At 33.0% G+C, this 23,505-nt stretch overlaps 4 protein-coding genes across 4 annotated transcripts in view; 1 reads left to right on the top strand and 3 right to left on the bottom strand.

Annotated features, from left to right (window-relative positions):
• LOC125048605 (BAI1-associated protein 3) overlaps positions 1 to 5,484 on the top strand; it is a 67,960-nt gene extending 62,476 nt beyond the window's left edge. The window contains exons 24-25 of the mRNA XM_047647354.1: positions 771 to 1,005; positions 3,092 to 5,484. Of these exons, the coding sequence (XP_047503310.1) occupies positions 771 to 1,005; positions 3,092 to 3,183 (327 nt within the window). The 3' untranslated portion in view covers positions 3,184 to 5,484. The remainder of the gene's footprint in view (positions 1 to 770; positions 1,006 to 3,091) is intronic.
• Positions 5,485 to 6,140: 656 nt separating this feature from the next.
• On the bottom strand, positions 6,141 to 7,892 carry LOC125049216 (lipase 3-like). Its single transcript, XM_047648366.1, has 5 exons — positions 7,710 to 7,892; positions 7,398 to 7,599; positions 6,895 to 7,265; positions 6,663 to 6,821; positions 6,141 to 6,555 (listed from the first exon to the last, which is right to left on the bottom strand). Exons 1-5 carry the CDS (start codon positions 7,848 to 7,850, stop codon positions 6,163 to 6,165), a joined length of 1,266 nt encoding a protein of 421 aa, XP_047504322.1. The 5' UTR covers positions 7,851 to 7,892; the 3' UTR covers positions 6,141 to 6,162.
• Positions 7,893 to 13,599: 5,707 nt separating this feature from the next.
• On the bottom strand, positions 13,600 to 17,003 carry LOC125048886 (lipase 3-like; the record flags this gene model as incomplete). Its single annotated transcript, XM_047647840.1, has 5 exons — positions 16,464 to 17,003; positions 15,993 to 16,194; positions 15,375 to 15,745; positions 15,077 to 15,235; positions 13,600 to 14,007 (listed from the first exon to the last, which is right to left on the bottom strand). Coding segments are annotated over exons 1-5 (1,290 nt in total), but the record flags the coding sequence as incomplete, so codon positions are not given.
• Positions 17,004 to 19,625: 2,622 nt separating this feature from the next.
• LOC125049237 (lipase 3-like) lies at positions 19,626 to 23,439 on the bottom strand. Its single transcript, XM_047648393.1, has 5 exons — positions 23,267 to 23,439; positions 21,830 to 22,031; positions 21,317 to 21,687; positions 20,496 to 20,654; positions 19,626 to 20,041 (listed from the first exon to the last, which is right to left on the bottom strand). Exons 1-5 carry the CDS (start codon positions 23,411 to 23,413, stop codon positions 19,649 to 19,651), a joined length of 1,272 nt encoding a protein of 423 aa, XP_047504349.1. The 5' UTR covers positions 23,414 to 23,439; the 3' UTR covers positions 19,626 to 19,648.
• Positions 23,440 to 23,505: the final 66 nt, after the last annotated feature.

The following is a 23,505-nucleotide window of genomic DNA, read 5'->3' as shown; positions in this document are numbered from 1 at the left end:
AAGTGTTAGACTAAGGGTGAGATCTATAGTGCGCACTTAGACTTTGCTCAGACTTAACTACAACCATTCTTTACTTTTTTAAAGGATAATAAAGAAGGTATTGCATGAAATGAAACATCAATTTCTGTCTTAGCTTGAGCTTAGCTTAATCTCACCGTTAAAATGTCTATAAATATACTAAATCATAGTTTAACCTTAGTGTTTTTCGTAAGTAAAGTCTGAGCAAAGTCCAAGTGCGCACTATAGATCTCACCCTAAGATTCTAAGCCGAGGCTTAGGGCGCTCTATGATTTTCATATGCCACGCTCCAATATGTTTCTGTCATATAATAAGTCCCGACTCTCCCTAAAAAACAACAATGAAGTGGCCCAGAAAACAATGAAGTGTTATTAGTCACAGAAAGTTGATCCCTTATCGATCACCTATAAAAAAAAGGGTGCGTGTACTTATGTACGCGCGTAAGAAGTTATACATCTTTGGCATTATTAAAAATAATTTTTGATTGCATGCAAATAATTAATTATAATTAAATAATCAAAGACTCCAAAAGGAGTCATTATAGTAAATAAAGTTCAGTTTACATTTGAAAAATTAAATAAATAAATATTTATTATTATTCTCTTACATTAAGTGTAACATAAATTCTATTATCATTCGAATGTTGTTTTTAAATTATGTCCAATGCCGTAGCATCTTCCGTGGGCAACTTCATTCTGTTAAGTTTAAGAGGTTGTAGCCTCATTGGAATAACCCTTTTAAAATATTACTAGAAAACACTGAACCCGGTGTGGGACGAGTGTTTCGAGTTTGCCGTGTCCTTGGAGGCGTGTCGGTCACCACAAGCGACCCTGGCTTTATCCGTGTGGGACCGGGATGTACTGACCGCGGACGATTTCGCCGGGGAAGCCTTTGTACCCATCTCACGTGTGCCCGGGGTCAATAGTCACGCACCGCCGGACCCTCTGAGGCCCATAGAGCTACCACTTATGCAGTTACATGATCGGGGTAAGTGTTTATTTGTGTTTGGAACAAAACTGAAAATAAATTAGTACTAAACAATTTTCGTCTTAACAAGTTTGAATCGCAACACCTTACCCAACAAGCATGGTCCATAAAAAGAGCCGACAAAAAAAGTTTGTCGCTAGTAACACTTTTAAATGAAGTTTTAATTGGTTTAGTGTAGCATATATTTATATGTAGGAGTACCTTGTTTTTATTTATTACTATATGGAGGATATTCTAAACAACTCTATAAATAACAATTATACAATAATAAATACCTTTATATTGAAAAGTTTATTAATTCAAATTGGAACATTTATTAAGCGTAAGCGTAATCGCTTATATCCTTGGTGATATCTACTATACGAAAATTATTATAAAAATATTACACGTTGAATTGTAACCTTCGTTTTTTTTTGATACATTTGTTCTGATCTATGAAATAATATAATTTTACTACAATATACTCGTATAAAGTTAGTGTTTGTATAATTGTTAGAGCAAAGAAACACAGCTAATATATTAGCACATCAACATTAGGATTTCACACAATTTGCGTCCTAGATAAACCTGTTAATATGTAAGAGACACTTTCAGTACTTGAAGAAAACTATAGAAAAATACAAATATAAGTCTAAAATCCTAGTAAAAAATACGCAACCATATGACGCTACTAAGTATACTCTAGCTAGACGTTATGACAATAAATCATTAGATATAGACTAAATATTGGAATAGTGCTATATGTCGGATGTAAACGATAATTCAGTGACGCACGATAGGATTATTTGACGGTAATCATCTCGAATTGAAACAAATGATTACATTTACTAATTAACAATTATCTAATCACGTGCTATCTAATTGTATTCACTATCATAAGTATTGATGATCTGTACTTGTAGTAAAGCCGGAAATGTTGAATATAAATAATACTGTTTACGTAAAACGTAATAAGATAACGCCAAGGCAAAATAAAAGCACGCGTTAATTATCGGAAAGTAAAAATTCAAACGTTTCAAAACGTTTTCAAAAATTGCATGTCCTCAAATTTAAATTTAAGCACAGGCACTTTTAATTTTTTATATTATAACTAGCGGACCCGACAGACGTTGTCCTGCATGATATTTCAAGCGATTAGGATATTAAACAAAGTATGAAAGTACCGACTGCAGCTCTTCTCCAGTTTGTAGCCTGCTGTTAATTTGAGTTCGTGCTCCCATCTTTTGCGTTCTGTTTCTTCGATTTATCTGATCTGAGTTGCTAATAGGTATGATGTTGGTTCGTTAGTTTTTACGATATGTCTTCTGCTAGGCAAGCTATTGTGCTTTCAATGAATCTTAGGGGGTGCCATTTTAAGCGATTCTCTAACCAATAACCATGCGATGGTTAGTATTTAACTTTAACCTTGAAATTACTTTGGTGTCTGTCTTATAATATAATGTATTTCATTTCTGTACTTTCTGACCCCTGTCCACTTGTTGTTTTTATTCTTCTTGAAGATGCTGATTGTAAGATTATGTTCTAAGAGGAGATCTCTTTTCGTAGCCGAATTTTTCCAGTATGTATTCGTCATCATTTTGTCAAGCGCCTACTTATATAATTTGAGATAGTGTGATGATGAGTGATTTTGAATGATGTTCTAGTTCATCAGCTTGTTCAGTTAGTGCGTAGACTTGGACGGTCAACCGTATTGTTTTGAAGCTGGGTATTTTAAAATGCAGTATAGCTATTCCCTCCGTCATACCGATGGAGTTTTATAAAAACCAACTCCTCTTTGGCCTCCAATTTTGCCTTTATGGAACATTCTTCCATATTTTCCATTCTTCGATTGATTGTCCTCATCCTCAACCTCATCCTTCACCTCACCTCATCTTTCAACGCTTCAAGCTCAGATAGTGATTCACGAGTTCTTAAAGTCCTGGTATTGAGTGATGCTAGATATATATTATATATGTATTATGTCGTTTTGTTAACCGTGGTGGGAAGACTTCTTGAGTAGGTGGTTTTAGAATTTGTTTTTTCTATATTTGTTTTGTTTTTTTTTATATTAGAAGCTCGCAATAATAACTTGTTATTAATCTTACAGGACACCCGATTTTGCAGATTCTGGAATCTCGAAACACGGACAAAATGGCTATGGATTTCATTAAAAAACAAAAACTGCGATTCGCTGAATAAATTTTCTTTTAATTTCAATTGTATTTACAAATATAAAACTATCCTTCGCTGTTTCTGTCTGCACAACGTCCATTTAACATTTCGACAATATATTATTGAAAAGTATATTTAAAAAGATTTCGATGTATTTAAAGAGTTGGTTTTTACAAAAGTATTATGAGATAAGAAAATTTTATCAGTATTAAATTATAGATGTATATGTATAATTAATGTGTACCAAAGACTGTATCTTGTATTGAGAGAATATTGCGTATGTTGGTTTTCTAAATATATATGTATGTGTAATTACTGTATAGCCTGCACTCTCAGAGCTTATGTCCCTAGTTGTTAGAATCTAGTAGAAAATCCCGACCAAGTATTATAAGACTTGCTGTTGTGTTTGTAGTTCTCTATGAATATGTAAGACCTGAACAAACGTAGCAATTTCACCATATATGATTATACATAATACTAGTTTCATTAAATGATCGAAAAGTATCGCGTACTTGAACGTCGGGATTATAAAATTACATTAAATGTTTCCGACAAATTTGTGTCAAATCAGTGCTAAAGTCGGTTAAAACAAGAGAAGGAGACGCGTTTCTTTATCTGAATAGCTCATCCAATCATCCAACATTTAATATGCCGAGACCTATACAATAAACCAGGTTTAACAACGCCGTGTTCTATGCTTGCATGATGTCCATTATTCGAAGAAACTTTCTGTCTTTTAAAAAAAATGATAGAAGCATGCAATCTGAGAGAAAGATTGCATTTGGTTTATTATCAAATTGCTACGTTTGAACGGTCCCATCTCAACAATAGACTCGTTTTAATTACTTTCGTTATCAATATCCCTCATGGCTTTGCCTTCTGACCTCACCTATCTTGCACAGCTCTCACCGCAAAACTTTGTGCCACAACCTAAGCTTTAATATGAGCTTCAGAGCGTTGAGAAGTTCTATCATATCTTGTTCTTGTCTTGTCGACTGATTTTTCATTGTTAGTCTTAAGTATTTGTAATTATGGATATTTAGTATTTTATAATCGATGTGAAAATTTTCAATGTGTATACAATTGTAGAATCGTATTGATGTTTATGAAGTAAGATTTCTATGCGATTTTTCGGCTTGATTTCGTTAGAGCTTTTATTGTGAAACGATAATGTATTTTATTTACAAAACACTGAACTATTTTTGTATTTAAGTTTTTGTCGAAATAGTTTATCGCTATTTATTTAACAAATGCCAAATGCTTGTGTGTTATTTATATCTTGTATTGACATCATAGATAAATGGAAATATATTAGTAAACAAATATGACACAAATCAATGGGTTGGAAAAAATTTTGGTCACACATTTTTGAAACGATACATAATGTCATGAAAAATATCGTAGCAATAGTGAATATTTTAAATTCCTGCCGGAGATTGTAGTCCGGGCGCTAGAGGTGGTTGAGTATTCAAAATGTGTGTGACGAATTTCGCCAACGGATTTGAGTTAAGAAAAGGTCAAGGATTAATAATGTGGATCTTGCCGGTCTATTTTTTTGGTCCATTTTTTTACCCCCTTTTCTCTTATGCGTAAAGGGAATTAATTGAATACTACTACCTCTAGCGTCTGGACTATTGGATGAATTTTTGAAAAGTTATATGAAACTTTATAAGTGACTGGAATCACTATCTAAAACATATAATTATACTTTTTATAAATGTATCCTATAAAGAAAAAAATCTTAAAGATTTTTAATTTCCTATAGTCCAGCCATTTTGTAATGTCTACAAACTACTATAATATCCAAATTATATTTGAACCAAAAATCAAAAATCCATATCCACTTGATAAAAGTTTTTATATTACAGAGCTTATTTATAAAGAATTAAATTTTTTATATTCTTATTTACCTAAACAGTACTTTAGTGTCAATTAATGTTTAGGCTAAAATTTTCTTATAAAATATGACATTAATTCTTATATTGCAGAGATATTTTTTCAGATTTTAACCGCATCTACGAAAGTATTTGATATTTTTGGCCCATATTCAATAAAATATATACTGACAGTTTGTATTACTTTACGTTTTGCTAAAACATGTAGTAATTTCAAATGCTTGTCCAATGAAGTGTTGTGCTTTAGAATTTGCAACTTATCGCAACTATTATTTAATGTTCTTTCCTCTAGAACGATAAATATTGTATCCGTGTAATCAAAAATTGTAGTTGGTGTAATGTATAAATGTTTTGTGGTTATGTTCCTAGCTCATAGACTGTATAATAATATTTTTCTTCATTTGCTGTGGCCAATAATAAAGAATTAAAGAATTATGTTGTATTTACTCAACCTACTTACTTGTTAAAAATGTAATTTATGACAAAGCATTATATGGAACGACTATAATATCTAATAGCGAAATAACTGAGTCAAAAACCTCAACAGATATCCTAAAGCAACTCAACAAACCAAACGTAGTGAAATATACTTTAGAAAAAATCTTGGAAATCAACTTTATTTAAACTTTTTATTTGCAATCGTCATAAAGCGAATCTATTAACTTTTTCTTTAACCACTATACAAAATTAACTTGACATGATTATTAATAACATGACATGATTATATAGAACTGTATTTATTCAATTCTCCAGATTTACTTTTGTATTATACAACTGACAGTATTAGTGTATTGATGATACTTTGAGCCATGCTTTAAATTATATATTATAGGGAAATGTAATATTTAAAAGGAAAACAGTTTTATGCCAAAATATTAATGCTAATAAAAAGAATGATAGTATCAAAATAGTTTGATGCTATATATTATTCTAAAAAGCTTGTTTAAAACTAAGTGCCTACGTGAGCAAAATGTACTACCGTGGCTACTACAAAATTCACTGACTATATTAATGTCTCAATATAAAATCATTTCATTTTTATTTGAATAAATTGAATTTTATTCCTACAAAAGAAATAAAACTACACAATACAACTTAGTTTTATATTATTTTATTTTCGAGAACTTTCAATCTTTCTTATTTCACTTATTACTCTATCATATAGAACAGTTTTAGCATTTTTGCCCCACATGAAATCAATGTGACTGAAGTTACCGTCTGGCACACGGATTAATTCTTTGGTCGTATCAAGCGAGTCGTATAACAGATGAATGTCAACGTCATTTGTTCTAGAATCACCATCAGAATAATGTAGAAAAACAGGGTTTTTAATGTTAAGTAAATTGTATTCTGGCGGTGTAGTTTTGCCGTAGCGCAGAACATTCTGAATTGGGCCATAATCGTATCTGCGGAATTTCTTTGACGCCATATTCTGAGTCAAGTGTGCGAATTGTCTCAAGCCGGAGCCGGCTGGTGTGTGGGCTAGTTTAACAGGCAAAAGGGTCTGAAAAGAACAAAATATGATTATAATTGCGAGTTGAAGTTTCATTTGCATGATTTGGATAAACTATCCGGTTCATTTAAATATTTAAAGTTGGCTTAATGGCATACCGCATTGTGTTGACTTTCACTCCAGCCACCGAGCATAAAGAGTATAGTACTGCAAAGACTTTGGGTTGGAACTCCGTCCCTACAAAATCTACGTCCAATGTCTGCCATCAACTCACTCTTTGGGAACAATTCACCGAAACCATTATCGGTTGCCCACGACTAAAAATAAATAAAATATAATAATAACAATAATATAATCAGCAACAGCTTGTACAAAAGCAAGAATAATTACCACAACGGCTGCAACAATGGGTGCTACAGTATCCATAAGAGGGTTTCCGTTACCAGTGTTAAATACAACAGGAGCTAACATGTGGGCTGACGCAATCTTTTCACTGAAATCAGGTCGAAGTGATCCTAATACAAAGTAAATGGTAGTGCCTTGTGACATTCCAATGTAGTGAAGGTTGGGTCTTCTTGTTCTTCGCAGAATATAATCAATCGAGGAACTTAAGTCCACGTTACCCATTTCGTCAAGAGAAAACTTCCAAAAATCGGTACTGTTAGTGTCATTAGGATCTAGAAGCAAGTGCCTCCTTGAATAGTAGTTTCCGCGGTTATTGCCCAGCCATACATCAAAACCCTCCTCTGCGAGAATATACCCTGAAAAATTATTTCAGAATTAAAAGTCTTTGTTATTTTACACGACATCAGAAAGAATCAATTGTACCCGGCATTTAACTCATTGAAACAAAGATACAATAATCTGTGGCGAAATAAATATAGAAGACGTACCCAGTCCAACGCCAGGTCCAGTGAGTACCCAGTCAGCTGAGGAGCAAAGTACACCATGCATAACAAATACTGCAGGTTTGTTACCAGATTGTGTGTTACTGTCGCGTCCATGAGGGATACGATGTAGGGTTAATATGTATCCATCTGGAGTTATCACATGGTGCTCTTCTAAGGGGTACTTATACTTTCTAACTAATTGGGGCTAAAACATATATTTTTCATTAGTATAAAACAAAACACTACCCAATATTAGACTCGTTAGTTATAATTTTTAAGTCTAAAACTATTTATATCATTCGTATATGCACTTACCACATCTAATCTGGCATCTTCAAGAATTCCGCTTGATACGCTTCCAAAAACATTGTTTTTAACTAATTCTTCAACAAATTTAGCATTTGGTGACCCACCAACTGTTGCCAAAACACAAAACGTGGCCACTATCAACAGCATTTCTAAGTCGTTCCTTAAATGACTCTATTCAATGAATGATGGGCTTTTATAATGATCATTCAAGAGATAAAATTGCATATCATAATCAATACCTGCGATAAATTTTATATTTTTGTTCATTCATGTTTAATTAAATGTGAAAAGTGCTGGCTAATATGACTCTTATAAACAACTCAGCATATAATGACAGTGATGGAACTAACAGCAACATCTGAATCGCCTGAAAATTTTTGGAGGCAATGAAGATATTGCAGTAAAAAATATTATTTTTAATGTCATTAAATGTTTATGGCTAGACCCAAAACATCCTACAAATACGAATTAGGTATGAATAAAAAGTTACTTATTAATTATAAATCATACTCGCGTAAATTTTTACTTGATTAATTTTAGTACTGATCGTCCATCACTATAGACCATATTGTTGAACTTATCAAAATCCAATGCAAAGCCGTCTTGTAACGTCATCAATTTGTTCACGTTCATAGTTTTAAGATCAATAGAATAAATTCCATCCTGAGCTACAATGTGTGGCACTCCCTTCACATCAGTAACCAGTCCTCGGATATTGTTAACATTGTTTGTAAACCAAACGGGACTGTTTTTATTATTATTTTTATCCAAATAATATAATCCATTTGAATTTGAAAATATAACAAGATGCCCAGCAAAGGTAAAGTGTTGTATGCCATACTCTTCTATAACTGTAATCTGAACTTTTTTACCGTTTTTCAAAGCATACAAATTTAGATTTGCCGTATCGATAAAATACAACAATTCATTAAATTTCATATCAAATATATCTATATTCTCAATGATTGCTGGGTTTTCTATGTCTTTAAGATGCTCGTTATATCTATAAATTCCATCACTGCCAGCCAAATAAACTGTGCTTGTCTTGTTATCTACTGCACTTGCAAACCCGTTCCGAATGCTTGGTATAATCCATGGAGACGCAGTTTCTAAATCTACAACTGCCGACTGAAAGCTTTGATCACAAAGTTCATCAGCGTTTATGCAAAAGAATAGCTTATTTTTATTTCTATCAATTGAAAAATTGTATGGTATATTAACATCTTCTAAAATAACTTTTCTACAACTGTTTTTGCTGTTCTGCATTTTGCTTAAAGCGCAGATTCATGATATTTTTTTTTACATTTTAAATTCACTAGGATGTAAGTAATATTATTTTTTTAGTAATCATGGCTCAAGATAATGCACTTAAACTGTCATTTTGATCAACTATATTATTATTCTCATTCTAGTACATACAATCCCCGTAAAGATATACTTAATGACAAATAATTGTCATTAAAACAAAAGTGTTCACATCACATAAAATTTATTTTTATAAGAAAAAATAATTATCTGGTATCATTACTTGGTATTTATTGTCTATAGTAACCATACAGATGTCGACTATTTGCAGGGGCAAGGAAAGAATGACTATCGTTTTACTAAAGCAATGCTACAAATCATAAATAAACAATGATATACATTAAGTAACAATTGTTATTTCTGTGCGGACTTTAAGACCAACCTAGTGCTAAAATGACCAACATAGAATAAATATCTTAAATAATATTGAGAACATTGAGAATTTATAATTTTATTACCTAAAAACCTTTGTTTATCTTACGATTTTATCAAACCTTTGCATTATTTTAACTACGCCATGCTCGAATGATATATTCTATAATAATTTGGACTAATTACAAAATTTTCCTAAACGGGATAATTGTATCTTCTGATCAAATCAGGCTTCAAAATATAGATATTGACTATATTTATATAATCTTACCTACCTACTTATTAAAACTAGAAATTATACTCATTCTTTTTTGTTTTTTTGTTTCATTGCTTTACAGACTTTTGAAAACTGCTACTGATTGTTTTAGTTATAATATTTTAAATCATTTATTACGACAATTTGATACATAACGAAATATAAGTAATACTGTCGATGTAAGGATACAGTATAAAAATATTGGTCGTGGTTAGTTTTTTCCAAACACTATGTCTAAACAATTCATAGAGTCACCACGAGGAGATCTTCCAGAACTTAATAAATAAATAATTTTGCTTGTACATTTACAAACATTATCAACGGAAATGCTTTTATTTTCGATTAAAGAGATAAACATTATAATCACTGATAGACAATCGTAAATATTTATTTAGGGCTATGTGTACAATAATGAAAGTTTCTCAATTAATGCTGAAAAATATGATATGTAGACTCGTGGTTATTTTGTGTCGAGCCTGCGAGCTTCTGAGCGTCGCAGTACGGTAAGCAAGAAATTGTTTTAGTGGGTATTGCCACCTTGTTCTTGATTAGCAGCCTAAGCAAATTCAGTCATGTTTATCCTAGAAACAGCATTGAGCAATTTTTTTTCAGGTGGTTCGAATGGTTTTATTTCCAATGACGCTGCAACTTTACCACGTTCGGGCACACGATAGTGATTGCTGGTACAGGAAATCCTAGAGAGTCTAGAGTGTAGGATTGTGTATTTTAATACGGTTTCTAAAAAAGCCCACTAGATTTAATGAAGCATCAGTGCATCAGCTAATGAATACATCAAGACTACATTCCTCCAAAAAATAAATGTTAATTGAAGTACTAACTCGAAACTATAGTGTTAGTTATCTGAAGTTACCAACAAATACCTCTAATGTTTGATAGAACTTTCTTGTTAACATACGTTTTTAGCCTCAGTTTACCGTACTAGATTCGTTTTAGTAACATTATGTAACAAAAAAATATGCTAATACTGTCATAGTTTCAATTTAAATTTGTTTTAGGTCTGGGCCTCAAATTTCTGTATCTATTTCGTGTTTTTTTTCTAATAGGCAATTGTGTGATTTGCCTTCTGTGCACGACCCACGCCGTCGACTATTTAAAACTTAAGCAAGCCGGTTTCCTCACGATGTTTTCCTTCACCGTAAGAGCGTGTTAAATCCGTACGTAAGTAGAAATTCCATTGGAGCACAACCCGGATTTGAACCTACGTCCTCAGGGATAGAGTCGCACGCTGAAGCCGCTAGACCAACTACTCTTCTTAAATGCACTTACCGCATCTAATCTTGCATCTTCAAAGTTTTCTTCTGATATTTTACCAAACACATTGTTTTTAACTAGTTCCTCTACATATTTAGCATGTGGTGACGTTTCGACTATTACCAATATTACACAGAACACCCCCACAGTCAAAAGCATTTCTGTGAATTCTTAAGTGTTTCCTTTTAATAACTGATATGCAAACCTTTTATTCAAGAAATAAAATGGCATATCACAATTATCAATCATAATACAAGCGATAATTATTATTTATTTTATCCATGTATGTACTATAAAATGTGTAAAAATTCTTGCAATATTTCGTATAAAAACAACAAATCACTATATCAGCAGTGATAGAACAGCAATAAGCGCCTGATAATTCTTTAAGGCAATTGGGATTCAGAGCATTTCTTAAATTTATTCTTTAGATATTAATGGGTACGACAAAACGTCCTTAAACATTATGTTATAATAATCAACCTTTTTATAGTGTTAGCCGTAAGGTATAAGGTATGTATATATTCGTCTTCAATTTGGTATAACTTAATTTTAGTACATTGTTATAAAAATATTACTTAAATCGTTTTTAAATTGAAATAGAAATTGTGTGGATGCACAGAAAATAAAACTTTATCGCATTTATTTAGTTTAAGTACCCATGGTAATTTTTATAAACTTGAAAAAGAGAAAGGATTTAGTGTTGATTAAACTAATATAGCAAAATAACCAAATTGCCGGTTAAAACATACAGAGCCACTTAACCACGAAGAAATACTAAAAACTATTAACAATAGTAATGTTAAATTTACTAATTAAAACTATGTTAGCGCAGTCTCTTCTGCTTCCTATTCTCGATTATGCGGACTCATGCTCCTCTGATTTGAACGAAGAGCTACCTACTTGACAAGATCGAACGCCTGCAGAATTTCTGCATACGGTTCATATTTGGTCTTAAAAAATATGACCATGTGTCTAAAATTCCGCAGGCAGCTGGGGTGGCTACCTATTCGATTCAGACGTCACGCTCATCTTCTTCAACTTCTATACTCAATTCTTTTCAATCCGAAAACCCCTTCTTATCTCAAATATCACTTCAAATTCTTAGGTCCTTCTAACTATATGTTACGCTCTTCTAATAGATGTTTATTGGAAATTCCATCTCACACTTCATCCTTCTTAGGAAATTCATTCACGATCTCCGCCATTAACTTGTGGAATACGCTGCCCGACTCCATACGATTGGCTACCTCTCTTTCATCTTTTAAAACTCTTCTGTATAATCATTTCTTAACCTTATCCTATCCTGATCAATCGTGACTTGTATAAATCTTATGTTTCCTTTTACATCACTACTTGCTGTCCATGTATTTGTAAGATTAGCTTTTAAGTTTTTAGTCTGTTGTTAATTTTTTTTTGTATTACTTTAGATTAAGGTACTATGTATATATATATATTTTTTTATATAACATTTGTTTCTGCACTTCTCGCACGCATCATGTTTCTTTTTTTCTTTTTTTTTTAGTTTTTCTCTTTAACTAGGGTTGCCTGGAAGAGATCGCTTATTAGCGATAAGGCCGCCCGTTGCATCCCTTATAATTTTTTTGTATTGTGTTTCATTCTTTGTTTTTTGCAACGAAGTGTAAATAAATAAATAAAATAATTAAAACTAATCATTAATATATTATTATCTGTCATTGCATTTGTATGAAAATCATGGATTATGAAAATTACTTTAAAAAGATGCGTTACGTACAAGAAAGTTTAGTAAATTAAGATTTTTTATCGATATTTATTTTTACGCTCGCCACATAACTCGTAAAGTACTTTAAACTTTGCAGATTTAACATGTTATAATATTATGGTTAGACTGTTTAATCCAGCGCTAATACACAAAAATTTCATAATTTTGACATATTTTTTGTTTGGTGCAGCTTCTCTGTACATACTTTATATTATTACCCTAATGCATCAATATAAGTAATTTTTAATATATCTAAAAAAAAAAGAATAGCTAATACAAAAAACTATATTTTTAACGATTTAAAAATAAATAGTCCAAATTAAGTTCTCCTCGCAATTTCAAAAATATGTATCAATTTATTTAAAAATATTATTGTTATTTCAACATTGTATAGAATTGGTATACAAAGTAATGGAATAACATGAGTTATATTATTATGATAATAGTAGGTAATTCCCATTTTGTGAAAGAAAATATTGACCAGTGTAGGTACGAAAGTACCAATTGCAATATCCTACGTCATTGTTGGGTCTCTTTTGCTTATGAATGTTTCAATAAATCTATAACATTTAGAATTAGGTAAATACATATTTGTTATTTTGATACACGTAGTCAGAACGCGTATCAAATTTGTAATTACCACGAGACGCTACTTTTCCTTAGCAATTATTTGTATATTAATTGTCTTTGGTATAACTGACTCGGAGAAGCTACGATGTTCGTTTAATCATCAGCGGTCGTCAAAATCTATCGATAATAACCCGTTAGATAAACGTACAACACACGGCCGTGTCTATGATATAGTCACACACTATTTGTATATAAACAGTAATTAGTTAATAAAATACACAACATACAATTTATCTCTTATATTTCTATTGAGAACATCGAATATTTAGAATATTTATATAATAATATAACATTAATAATTCGTAATTTTATATATATCTAAAGTCTTTTGTTTCTTTTCCGGTTTTATCAAAGTTTTTCATGATTTCTATCACGTTATCATAGACTAAGGTTTTTGCATCAATGCCCCACACGAAGTCAATATGGCTGAATTTTTTGTCAGGAACACGTATCCTTATCGGAGTACCACCCAATTCGTTAAACAATTTATTGACGTCAATGACATCAGCTAATGGATCGCTTTCGGAATAGTGAAGGTATACAGGACAGACTATATTTGATAAGTTGTAGCGGGGAGGCTCAGGTGATCCATATCTTAATAGATTTTGAGCCCAACCATGGTCATATCGTCGGAACATTGAAGTTGATATACTCTGCCCATAGTGGCTTAACTGGCGGACTGAGGCACCGGCGGGGAAGTGACCGAATTTAACCGGTAACAAAGTCTGTAAAGAATTTAATCAAAGTATTAAAATATAATAATAAAAACACAATTAATTAGACACAGTCCAAGAGTGTGTTATTGTTTTACACTGTTATACATATTATTTTTAAATATTAAGTTAATTATTCTAAATAAAACAAATGTTAAAATATACGCGTGTATAAAAATCCATGTCTAATTTAATTTATTGTAATTTTGTTTATTTGTTTGCATTGGCTTCAAAATAACTGGACCCATGAAACCATTAGAATAAACACCTGATCAAGAGCCCATAGAATATTTACAAAAAAGGTGGCAAACAATACAATCACTGTTTCGTTTACGCTGCGGAAATTATTCGTCAAAGTAGAACATCACTAAAGTTATAGTAGACATCAATATTAAATCCGCGCGAAGCCAACTACTGAATCTAGTGTTATAAAAGCGCTGCTCAAAAATTTAATTTTTATTACTAAACTAGCTGACCTGGCTAACTTCGTTCCGCCCTACAACCTTATAATATCGTTGTTACTTTAATTTAACTTATTTTAGGATTTCATTAATGTTAAGTATTACATTAATACAACTTTTTTGCAAATACAGAAATGTTTTATTGCTTGCCATTGCGAACGAAGAATGGCAGTTTTACACATAAGGCATCTTCTCTCTAGCGTCAATATGGCGATACTGCACGTTAAGCACTTTCTGATATCCAACATCTTTTGATCAGGATCAAAGCATGGTTATGCATCTCCTCATTCACCTCAAGATCGGAATTTCTTGAACTGACACGAATTCGACGTAAAATGATGCGTAGTTTTGTCAACAGATGGCACCATATGGTTTTTGCATTCGTAAAAATAATTAATTTATTTATTGTTATTCGATAACTTATCCGATATTTTATTGCTTATTCTGCTATTCGGGACGGAAACAAATCAAAAATCATGGCAATCGGTACAGCCGTTCTCGAGTTATAAGTGTTGTAACAAACACGACTTTCTTTTATACATATAGATAGAATATCAACGATTATATATTTATAATTAATTAAACTACGTTTACATATTTTAAGCTCTCTTATTACTTACAGCATTGAATTGATCTTCATTATGGCCTCCTATGAAAAAGAAAATATTTTTGCAGACTACTTGTAATGGTGCTTTGTCTTTGCACATATTCTGACCAACCCATGTCCATATAGCTCTGTTTGGTAAAAATTCTCCAAGACCAATCAAACGCGCTAAAGCCTAAAAATCATTAAAACATTCAATTTAATTCATTCAATCAAAAACATATGCAATTAAAGTGGTTGGAATCCTTTTTAAATAGGTACATAAAAGTGAGATTTTTTTAAGCTAGAATTTAAATTATATTTAATATATTTACCGCAAGATTTGCTGAATAACGCGCTATATGCCTTAATAGAGAGTGCTTGGTATGTCCCAAATACGCTACCGGTGCCAAAGCGTGCATTGAGATTATCTTTTTGTTGTAATCCGGCCGCAAGGAACCCATAACAAAGAATGACGTAGTTCCCTGCGACATACCAATGTAATGCAACGCCGATTTACCAGTCTGAGCGAGAACATAGTCTATCATCGTTGGTAAATCAATGTTTCCAATTTCATCCCAGGAAAAGTCCCAAAACGATAAAGTGTCTTCCCCTTCGGGGTTGAGTGTTAAATGCTTCCGCGAATAATAATTTCCGCGAGCATTGCCAAGCCACACATCATATCCTTCCTCCGCCAGGATGTAAGCTTTAAATAAATTTTCAATTTAATACAACACTTCTAAACTGCTACCTGCGCCTCATAAAAAAAATATTAATCTATTTAATACTTTGACTAGACAGTCATAGACTAATAGGTTAATTAATTTAACTTGACAATTCAAAAGTGTACTTGGTTACCCACTTGAATAAAGATATTTTGAGTTGAGTTGAGTTTGAGGTATAGAAAATGATATAATAATTACGTGAAAAGAAAAATATAACAAGAAGTTTACCTAAAGCATCTCCAGGACCTGAGATCAGGTAATCGGCTGAGGAGCTCAAAAGGCCATGCATAACAAAGACAACTGGCCTGTCTCCAGGGATATTGTTCCTGTCTCGACCGTGGGGAATCCGTTGCACGCCCAGGATATATCCATCAGGAGTAATTACAAAATGTTCCTCCATCGGATAGTTGTATCTTCTGATCATATCAGGCTTGAAACACATAAATATTTACTATTGTTGTTTAATGTTAGCTATTCCTAATAATTTCTTAGGGATTTTAACAAGCTTTTTAAGACAATATTGTTAGATAATATAATTAAGGAGAAATGGTTTTGATGAAGAGGTACCGCGATGTTTTATTTTTAGCATTGCTTTCTCGTCGTACTTGAGGCACTATATTATTTTAAGTATTTTCATAGAACTTTATAGTGATACTGGATTTTTATCAAAACAATTCAAAGTAAGCAAAAGGTACATACTACATCTAGAATAGCATCTAAAAGGAGGTTGTCCGAAAGTGTTGGTCCAAAAGCGCTTTCCTGGTTTAGACGAGTCACGTACTCAGCATGAGGAGATCTTCCAGCACTTGTCGATATAAATAAACCAACAATTAATAATAATCTAAACATTTTTGCTAGTTCGCATACAGAAATTATACACCCTAATGTTCTTAAATTCGGGCGTTTTAATAATAAAGATAAATAGATAAACCTAACTATAATCTATGATAAACTATCGTAAATAGTTTCAAGGGTTAAATGTGAAAAAATAAAAGTTGTTAAAATTGTTATTGAGAACATGATTTGCATCTTTGTGTGTGATTTCTACTTCCGGTTCGTCCGATGATGTCTTTTAAAATTCTCGAAATCTCTGAAAATTTTAAGTATATTTTTAAAATCCTAGTGTAAGAGATTTTATATTAATAAAGTGTAGACTTGATTGATTAATACAGATTCAACATTACTCCATTTAGTAAAGTTAAATTTAGCTACTCAAAATTTCGCTTAATATAAAATTGAATGAATGATTATGGACAATACAGAACCCTACCAAGAATATATCTTGGAGGAAGTAATAAGTCAAAACTATCAACTATCAAGATATCAAATAAAGTAGTCTTGGCAACAGAACTAATTGATTTTATTTCCCTTTTTATATTTCTATTTCCTAGGAAGTATTTTATTATCAAATGGTAACTCAAGCAATATTGCATTGATTGTATAATCTTTATTCTAAATTGTAAATACTAATCCTACTTTAAAATCCATTAGCAATTAGTACCTACTTGCGATGTTGTTTGCAAGGAATATGAATATGTTTCGTCTTAGGAAATCAGTCTGAATTTAAAAAAAATTAATTTCTTTTATAAAATGTTAACTAAAATCTCGTATTAAATCTATACAACTTAGAATACGGCTATGAATCCCGTATGTTAAAATTCAATACGTGTTTGACATATGAGATGTGTGTTACAATCATACTTAACGCTGTGTAAGAACCTGAGTTTAATTTTGTGACTGGTTTATATAAAGAGCATTAAAGTCGTTCCCTCATTGCTTTACGTGGGTAACACTGAAAATGTTTAGAACTGGCCAGTTAGAATTTGCCAATAAAAACTTTTTTGAATTTCAATTTTAGAGTTCTAAAATTGAAATTCAAAAAAGTTTCCTAGGTAAGGTTTCAAGGTAACCTAAGACCGGATATCAAATTATCGCATGTTGGCGAGCAAGATAATACTTTTTCAACTTCAAATTACCGAAGGGACCAATTATCATTGATTTTATTCAAATTATCGAGAGATTCAAATCAACGAGTGTCAAATTATCGAGAGTCGACTGTATATTGCATTCATTTGTCATTTATTTTTGTGAATTGGCGGCAAATCTAAAACTCTTGTTGATAATAAATAATATCTTGTTAATAATAAATTGTCGTGAAAATGAACTGAACGCGAGAAAATTTTCGGTCAATGATTTATTATGACTTTCGTTGTGGGCTTACTCAAAAACAAAGCTATGATAGGCTGCGATTAGCATTTCTTAATGAAGCCCCATCTCGTGCCACTATTAACAATTGGTTTAACGAGTTTAAGCGCGGACGTAGCAATATCAATGATGATTCGCGTGAGGGACGTCCTTTAACAGCGACTACTGAAGATCACATGACTAGAAGATGGAAGAACAGTTACTGCAGACATGTTAATCGCTGTTTGCCTGTTGTCTTAGAAAAAAATTGACAGCAGCGCCCTCGAAGCAGTATCCTCCTTCACCACGACAATGCTTCAGCGCACTCCGCAAAACGTACTGTTGAATATTTGACTACGGCAGGTGACGAGATAATGAGTCATATAGGAAAACGGTTGACCCTAAAGGCCATCTCTGCAACTTCCCGCTAACTCCATACCTAAACTCTCAACATTTCACTTATTTTGTTTTAGTCGTAAATAAAAGCACGAAGCAATTTTTTTTTCTTTTTACAATAACAATCCAACGCGAAACCCAAATTTTGAAAAATCTCACGTGAGATTGGGGGATGGGGGAGGGGGTTGAATAAAATCTCACGACATCTCACCAGGGGGGGAGGGAGGTACAGATAATTTTAAAAAACACCTCACGTAATTTATGGACGCCCCCTAAGGAAGAATGGGCCCATTGTTTTTCTCAGTGGTTCCATCGAATGCGACGATGTGTAGAGAGGAACGGAGATTACTTCTAAAAACAATAAAAGTATTGGAAACTTTCTACATTGAGCCGTTTTTCATTTTCTTAACATTTCAGCGTTACCTAGGTATTATAATAAATGACAAACAAGTGCATACAAATCTTTGAGCAGTTGAAAGCTTGAACTCCAATGTTGCACCCATTTTTTAAATGATTTCAATGTCATTTATGTGTGTGTTTTGAGTGGGAGTGAAATCTTAAAATTATTTTATGTTATCAGATATTACACGTTATCTCATTGCCTTAATGATGTCGATAGAATAATTATTGTGTTTTTCGTTATGACAACAATTATATAATACAACAAAATATAATAGGGGAACGAGCCATGGAATTAAATTAATAAAATAGTTTTTGCCTAAAATAGTTATTTTTATATATTACTAGCAAACTCGGCGAACTCCGTTTCGCCACCAGATGGCTTCGTTTTATGTAACATTTCGTTTGGTGATCCCGCTTTTCTGTTGAAATTTTTCCTGTATGATGTATTACCAACTGTATTTTTAAGGCAGGGGTCAGACGGTCGGTATGACATTATATGAGAGATTAATCCTTGAAACATAAGTCTCGGCACGTATCGCTATCACTAAAGATTTTGTATATTCGCAAATGTAGTTTACTAAAATTAGATACTACCATAGGAAAACTTTTTGCGCAAAAAAATCAATTATAATAAATATTAAATCGTCTAGAACCGTCAAGTAGCATGCAGTGCTAATAATAAGATCCATATTATGTGAAAGTGAAGGTATGTCACACTATTGCTATAATGACCGCATTTTGAAAAACAATATATAATACATAGCTGTTACTACAACTAAAAGCAGACACCAATTTATTATTAAAAATATTGATTCAACCACGTTACAAGTTTTCTCGTTTTAGCCAGCCTTAAAATACAAAAAAAAAGAAAACAAAGAAGAAATTATAATAAATTTGTGTATTTAGACTTCCAAAGCATCCATAACATGTAGAAAACTAATAACTCTATTATAAACCAAGGCCCTTGCATCGATCCCGTACATGAAATCCAAATGACTGAATGTGTTTTCTTGAACTCTGAATTTTCCAACAGGGTTTTTCAGTTCTGACCATAATTTGTCCACATCATTTACGTGGGCCAAGGGATCACTACTTGAGTAGTGCAAAAACACAGGTGTTGTTATTTTCTTCAAATCGTAATCTGGGGCGCTGATTCTGCCATACGTGAGCAAATTTCTTGTCATACCATGGTCGAAACGACGAAATTTGTTGCCAGATATACCCTGTCCGTAGTGGGCGAATTGCCTTACCGACGCCCCGGCTGGAGTGTGGCCGAAAACAACAGGCATCATTGTCTGAAATTTATATTTTTTTTAATTTTATTTAACATTTATTTTCTGAAGAAATTTATTTGTTACCATATTTCAAAGAGAGTCACGAATCGGAGGTGTTACCCCAGTAAGTTTACCCCGAACATCAATAGCGATCGCGATTTAGACGTTAAGTTTGATTACAATGTAATTTCAGTTTGACAGCAGAGGGTGACAAAACGAAATAAAAAAGTCTCATGATGTCTTAATTAGTGGAATCGTTCGTAATGCGTATCGGTCCTGTATCATATCATACAATTCAAGATAAAAAAAATAAAAAAAAAATCTTTTTGAATCGTAATTCAACTTATTCGTATAAGTTGTATAAATTTTCCTAAAGTTGTATCAATTTCTACTACCAATTTATAGCAGATAAATATGTGTCGTCAGTAGAACAATATCGTTGAAATTTATAGTAGGTATAAGAAAAACACCCCACCGTATTGTGTTGATTCTCATTCCAACCTGCGATCAAGAATAGAATACTGCTGCAAATCGGTTGGAATAGAGCTTCATCTTTGCAAAATGCTTCCCCAGCCCATGTATAGATAAGTCTGTTTGGCATAAACTCGCCAATTCCAATTAGATTTGCTAATCTCTGAAAGTTTAGGTATTTATTAACTTATTTCTAAGCCTCATAAACAAATTATAACCCTTAAATAGAATTAAATGTCCTTATCATTCTCGCTCCCAATAAGCAAACGAAACTGAATGTTTTCCGTTTTGAAAAAAAAAATAGTATAAAGTAATTAAACACATATTAAACGGAGAAGAAACATTTTTCCCTTCGGAATGATACTACATAATAATACAAGCCAAGAACGAGGAGGATATAGAAAAATAGGTAGGCAATGTATATCACCACGCCACATCTCAGGCCGTTTGAAAGTTTAATACAGATACCAGCATACATCTTGAACAAATGCCTGCGCAGAAGCGATTTTTAAGTATCACTGGGAGGGGAGGCGGCGGGAGGGTGACGTGTCGATCGCGTCATTGGTCAGTTGACGTTTGTGTCCCGCGATGCGCAAGCTTTCCCCCACTCGCTTGTTTAATGCTCAAGAAGTTTGCCGGTATCTGTACGTATAGCCCTGAGCCCTAAAGCGATACTTCGCAAATCACTCGGTTTAGTTTAGTGTACTTGGCTTGTTATTCATATTTTTTTAGTCTATTTTTAGGCGTATGATATGTTTTGGGATTATTATTGAGATTATATAAAAACTTCGTACGCGATCTATAAAATCAGTAATAACAACATACCGATAAACTCCTAGAAAAAGGTGCCAAAGCGTTTAACAGAAGATTCCTATTATTGGCCATGAAAGCGACAGGCGCTAAAGCATGCATGGATATAATCTTATCATTATATTCAGGCTTTAGGGATGCCAAAACAAAGAAAGTAGTTGTGCCTTGAGAAAATCCAATGTAATGCAAACGAGATCTTCCAGTGGTCTCCAAGGCATGATCTATCATAGCTGCTACGTCTATGTTCCCTATTTCATCCCATGAGAAGTTCCAGAAATCTGTGTTTAATAACGCATCGGGACGTAATTTTAAATGTTTACGAGAATAGTAGTTCCCACGAGCGTTGCCCATCCACACATCATAGCCTTCATCTGCTAAAATGTACCCTGAAAATATAAGTAAAATTATATGTATTGTGAATAAAAAATAAATATATAATATCATGACTCCGTTGTTGTAAGACTTATTCATCTATTTTTACTATCCTAGCGAAAAACTATTGTTTTAGGCATTGTTAGGTTTACTCACCTAAACCAGATCCAGGACCCATCAAGACAAAATCAGCAGAGGAACTAAGGAGGCCATGCATCAAGAAAACAACTGGTCTTTGTCCTGCATCATTGTTTGCTTCCCGCCCGTGTGGAATACGATGCATGGTTAAAATGTAGCCATCAGATGTTTCCACCGTGTGCTCCTCCAACGGATATCCGTATTTTCGCACAAGTTCTGGCTAAAATATATATAATAGTACGGAAAAACAAGACATTACTAATAGATACATATTGCGTTGTTCCATTAGTAAACGCAAAATAATACATACCTACTTGTTTATATATCATAATCAAAATATTATTTATTCATATAGGTAACTCAATGTACACTTATGAACGTCGCTAAAAAATTGTTTTTTCAAAATGTTTGTGACCTTGATCCTTATCACATGTTATATAAGTATTATAATGTTTACCTTATAGTATATTTTACTTTAGCTGGTGATGGCGCTTTAAATGGGTAGGTTCATAAATAGAACCATCAGTTCAGACTTAAATTTTTAAAGGTCCAAATTGTAGCGACACCTACATTCTATGGCTAACAAAACTACTTCTGCTGCTAAGGACATATGTATACAACTTCTCCTCCTAAGCTACTGGGGTCTTCACCAGGGTTCACAACCGTACGATAATTATCGTACATATACGATAATTTCATAACTATGTACGATGGTACTCGACTATCGTACGCAGATTGTACGATAATTTCCGTTCTGATGAAAAATTTGATGATTACAAATATATCCAATAGCCCAATAACAATTACAGTTTTTTAGTGTCAGTGCCATCTATTGGCTCATAGCCTAGCGGTCTTATTAAGTGGCAGCTAGGTGAGGTGGGGGTTCGATTCCCTATTCTCGGCCTTTGGGAGGGTTGTGCGGTACTGGGCGTCCTTCACGCTGGCCAGTCAGTGGTTAGACTAGTCCTGGATCCTCTCTTTCGGTTGAAGGATCTGTTCACCATTCTCCTTCCACAAAATTCATACTTCAGCGCTAAATATTACTCCCGCAAGTCAAAAATACGTAGTGGATGTCGTTTAGGGATTTCGACATTGGTACGGCAATCATGTATTTGGTAATAAGCCCTGATCTGACGGCGATTTTATGTTACTCTTAAGGCCGATTTACATTATCTTAGTGTTTAGGAGAGTGCTTTAGGATAGTACTTTAGTTGAAACATGTAAACGCTACTTGCTTTAGTGAACGCTAAGCTAAAGAACTTGCCTTTCAAGTTGTACTAAAGCACTCTCCTTAACACTAAGATAATGTAAATCGGCCTGAAAGGCAAGTTCTTTAGCGTAGCGTTTACATGTTTCAACTAAAGTACTATCCTAAAGCACTCTCCTAAACACTAAGATAATGTAAATCGGCCTTTAGAATTAGGTACAAATAAAAAGTCATACAAAAACTCTTACCACGTCCAATGAAGCATCTTCTTGTATATTGTCCGAAAATCGTCCGTCATTATTCAACACGACTAGTTCTTCGACAAACGCAGCATTAGGGGATTGGCCCGCTACAGCCGATACTATACAAACTAACACCACAAGACACCGCAACATTTTCAGGGTAACAAAGACTTTTTTGCCACTTTAATTCGCAGTTTTATATTGTGTTATTATCTACTAAAATCTTAGATTAGACTAGAAAATCA

This window comes from Pieris napi, chromosome 4 (genome assembly GCF_905475465.1).
Source record: "Pieris napi chromosome 4, ilPieNapi1.2, whole genome shotgun sequence".
In the NCBI taxonomy this organism is placed as follows: domain Eukaryota; kingdom Metazoa; phylum Arthropoda; class Insecta; order Lepidoptera; family Pieridae; genus Pieris; species Pieris napi.
The sequence above is the reverse complement of the archived record's forward strand: the minus strand, read 5'-3'. Positions and strand labels throughout refer to the sequence as shown.

Bases quoted from the DNA above. Each gene is read 5' to 3' on its own strand.
- LOC125049216 (XM_047648366.1), bottom strand. From the start codon at position 7,850: ATGCTGTTGATAGTGGCCACGTTTTGTGTTTTGGCAACAGTTGGTGGG. The intron at 7,600-7,709 runs GTAAGTGCATAT...TATATGTTTTAG, and splicing joins AAGATGCCAGATTAGATGTG to CCCCAATTAGTTAGAAAGTA. The intron at 7,266-7,397 runs GTACGTCTTCTA...ATAATTTTTCAG, and splicing joins TGGACCTGGCGTTGGACTGG to GGTATATTCTCGCAGAGGAG.
- LOC125049237 (XM_047648393.1), bottom strand. From the start codon at position 23,413: ATGTTGCGGTGTCTTGTGGTGTTAGTTTGTATAGTATCGGCTGTAGCG. The intron at 22,032-23,266 runs GTAAGAGTTTTT...TATATATTTTAG, and splicing joins AAGATGCTTCATTGGACGTG to CCAGAACTTGTGCGAAAATA. The intron at 20,655-21,316 runs GTATGTTGTTAT...CTAAACTTTCAG, and splicing joins CTTTTTCTAGGAGTTTATCG to AGATTAGCAAATCTAATTGG.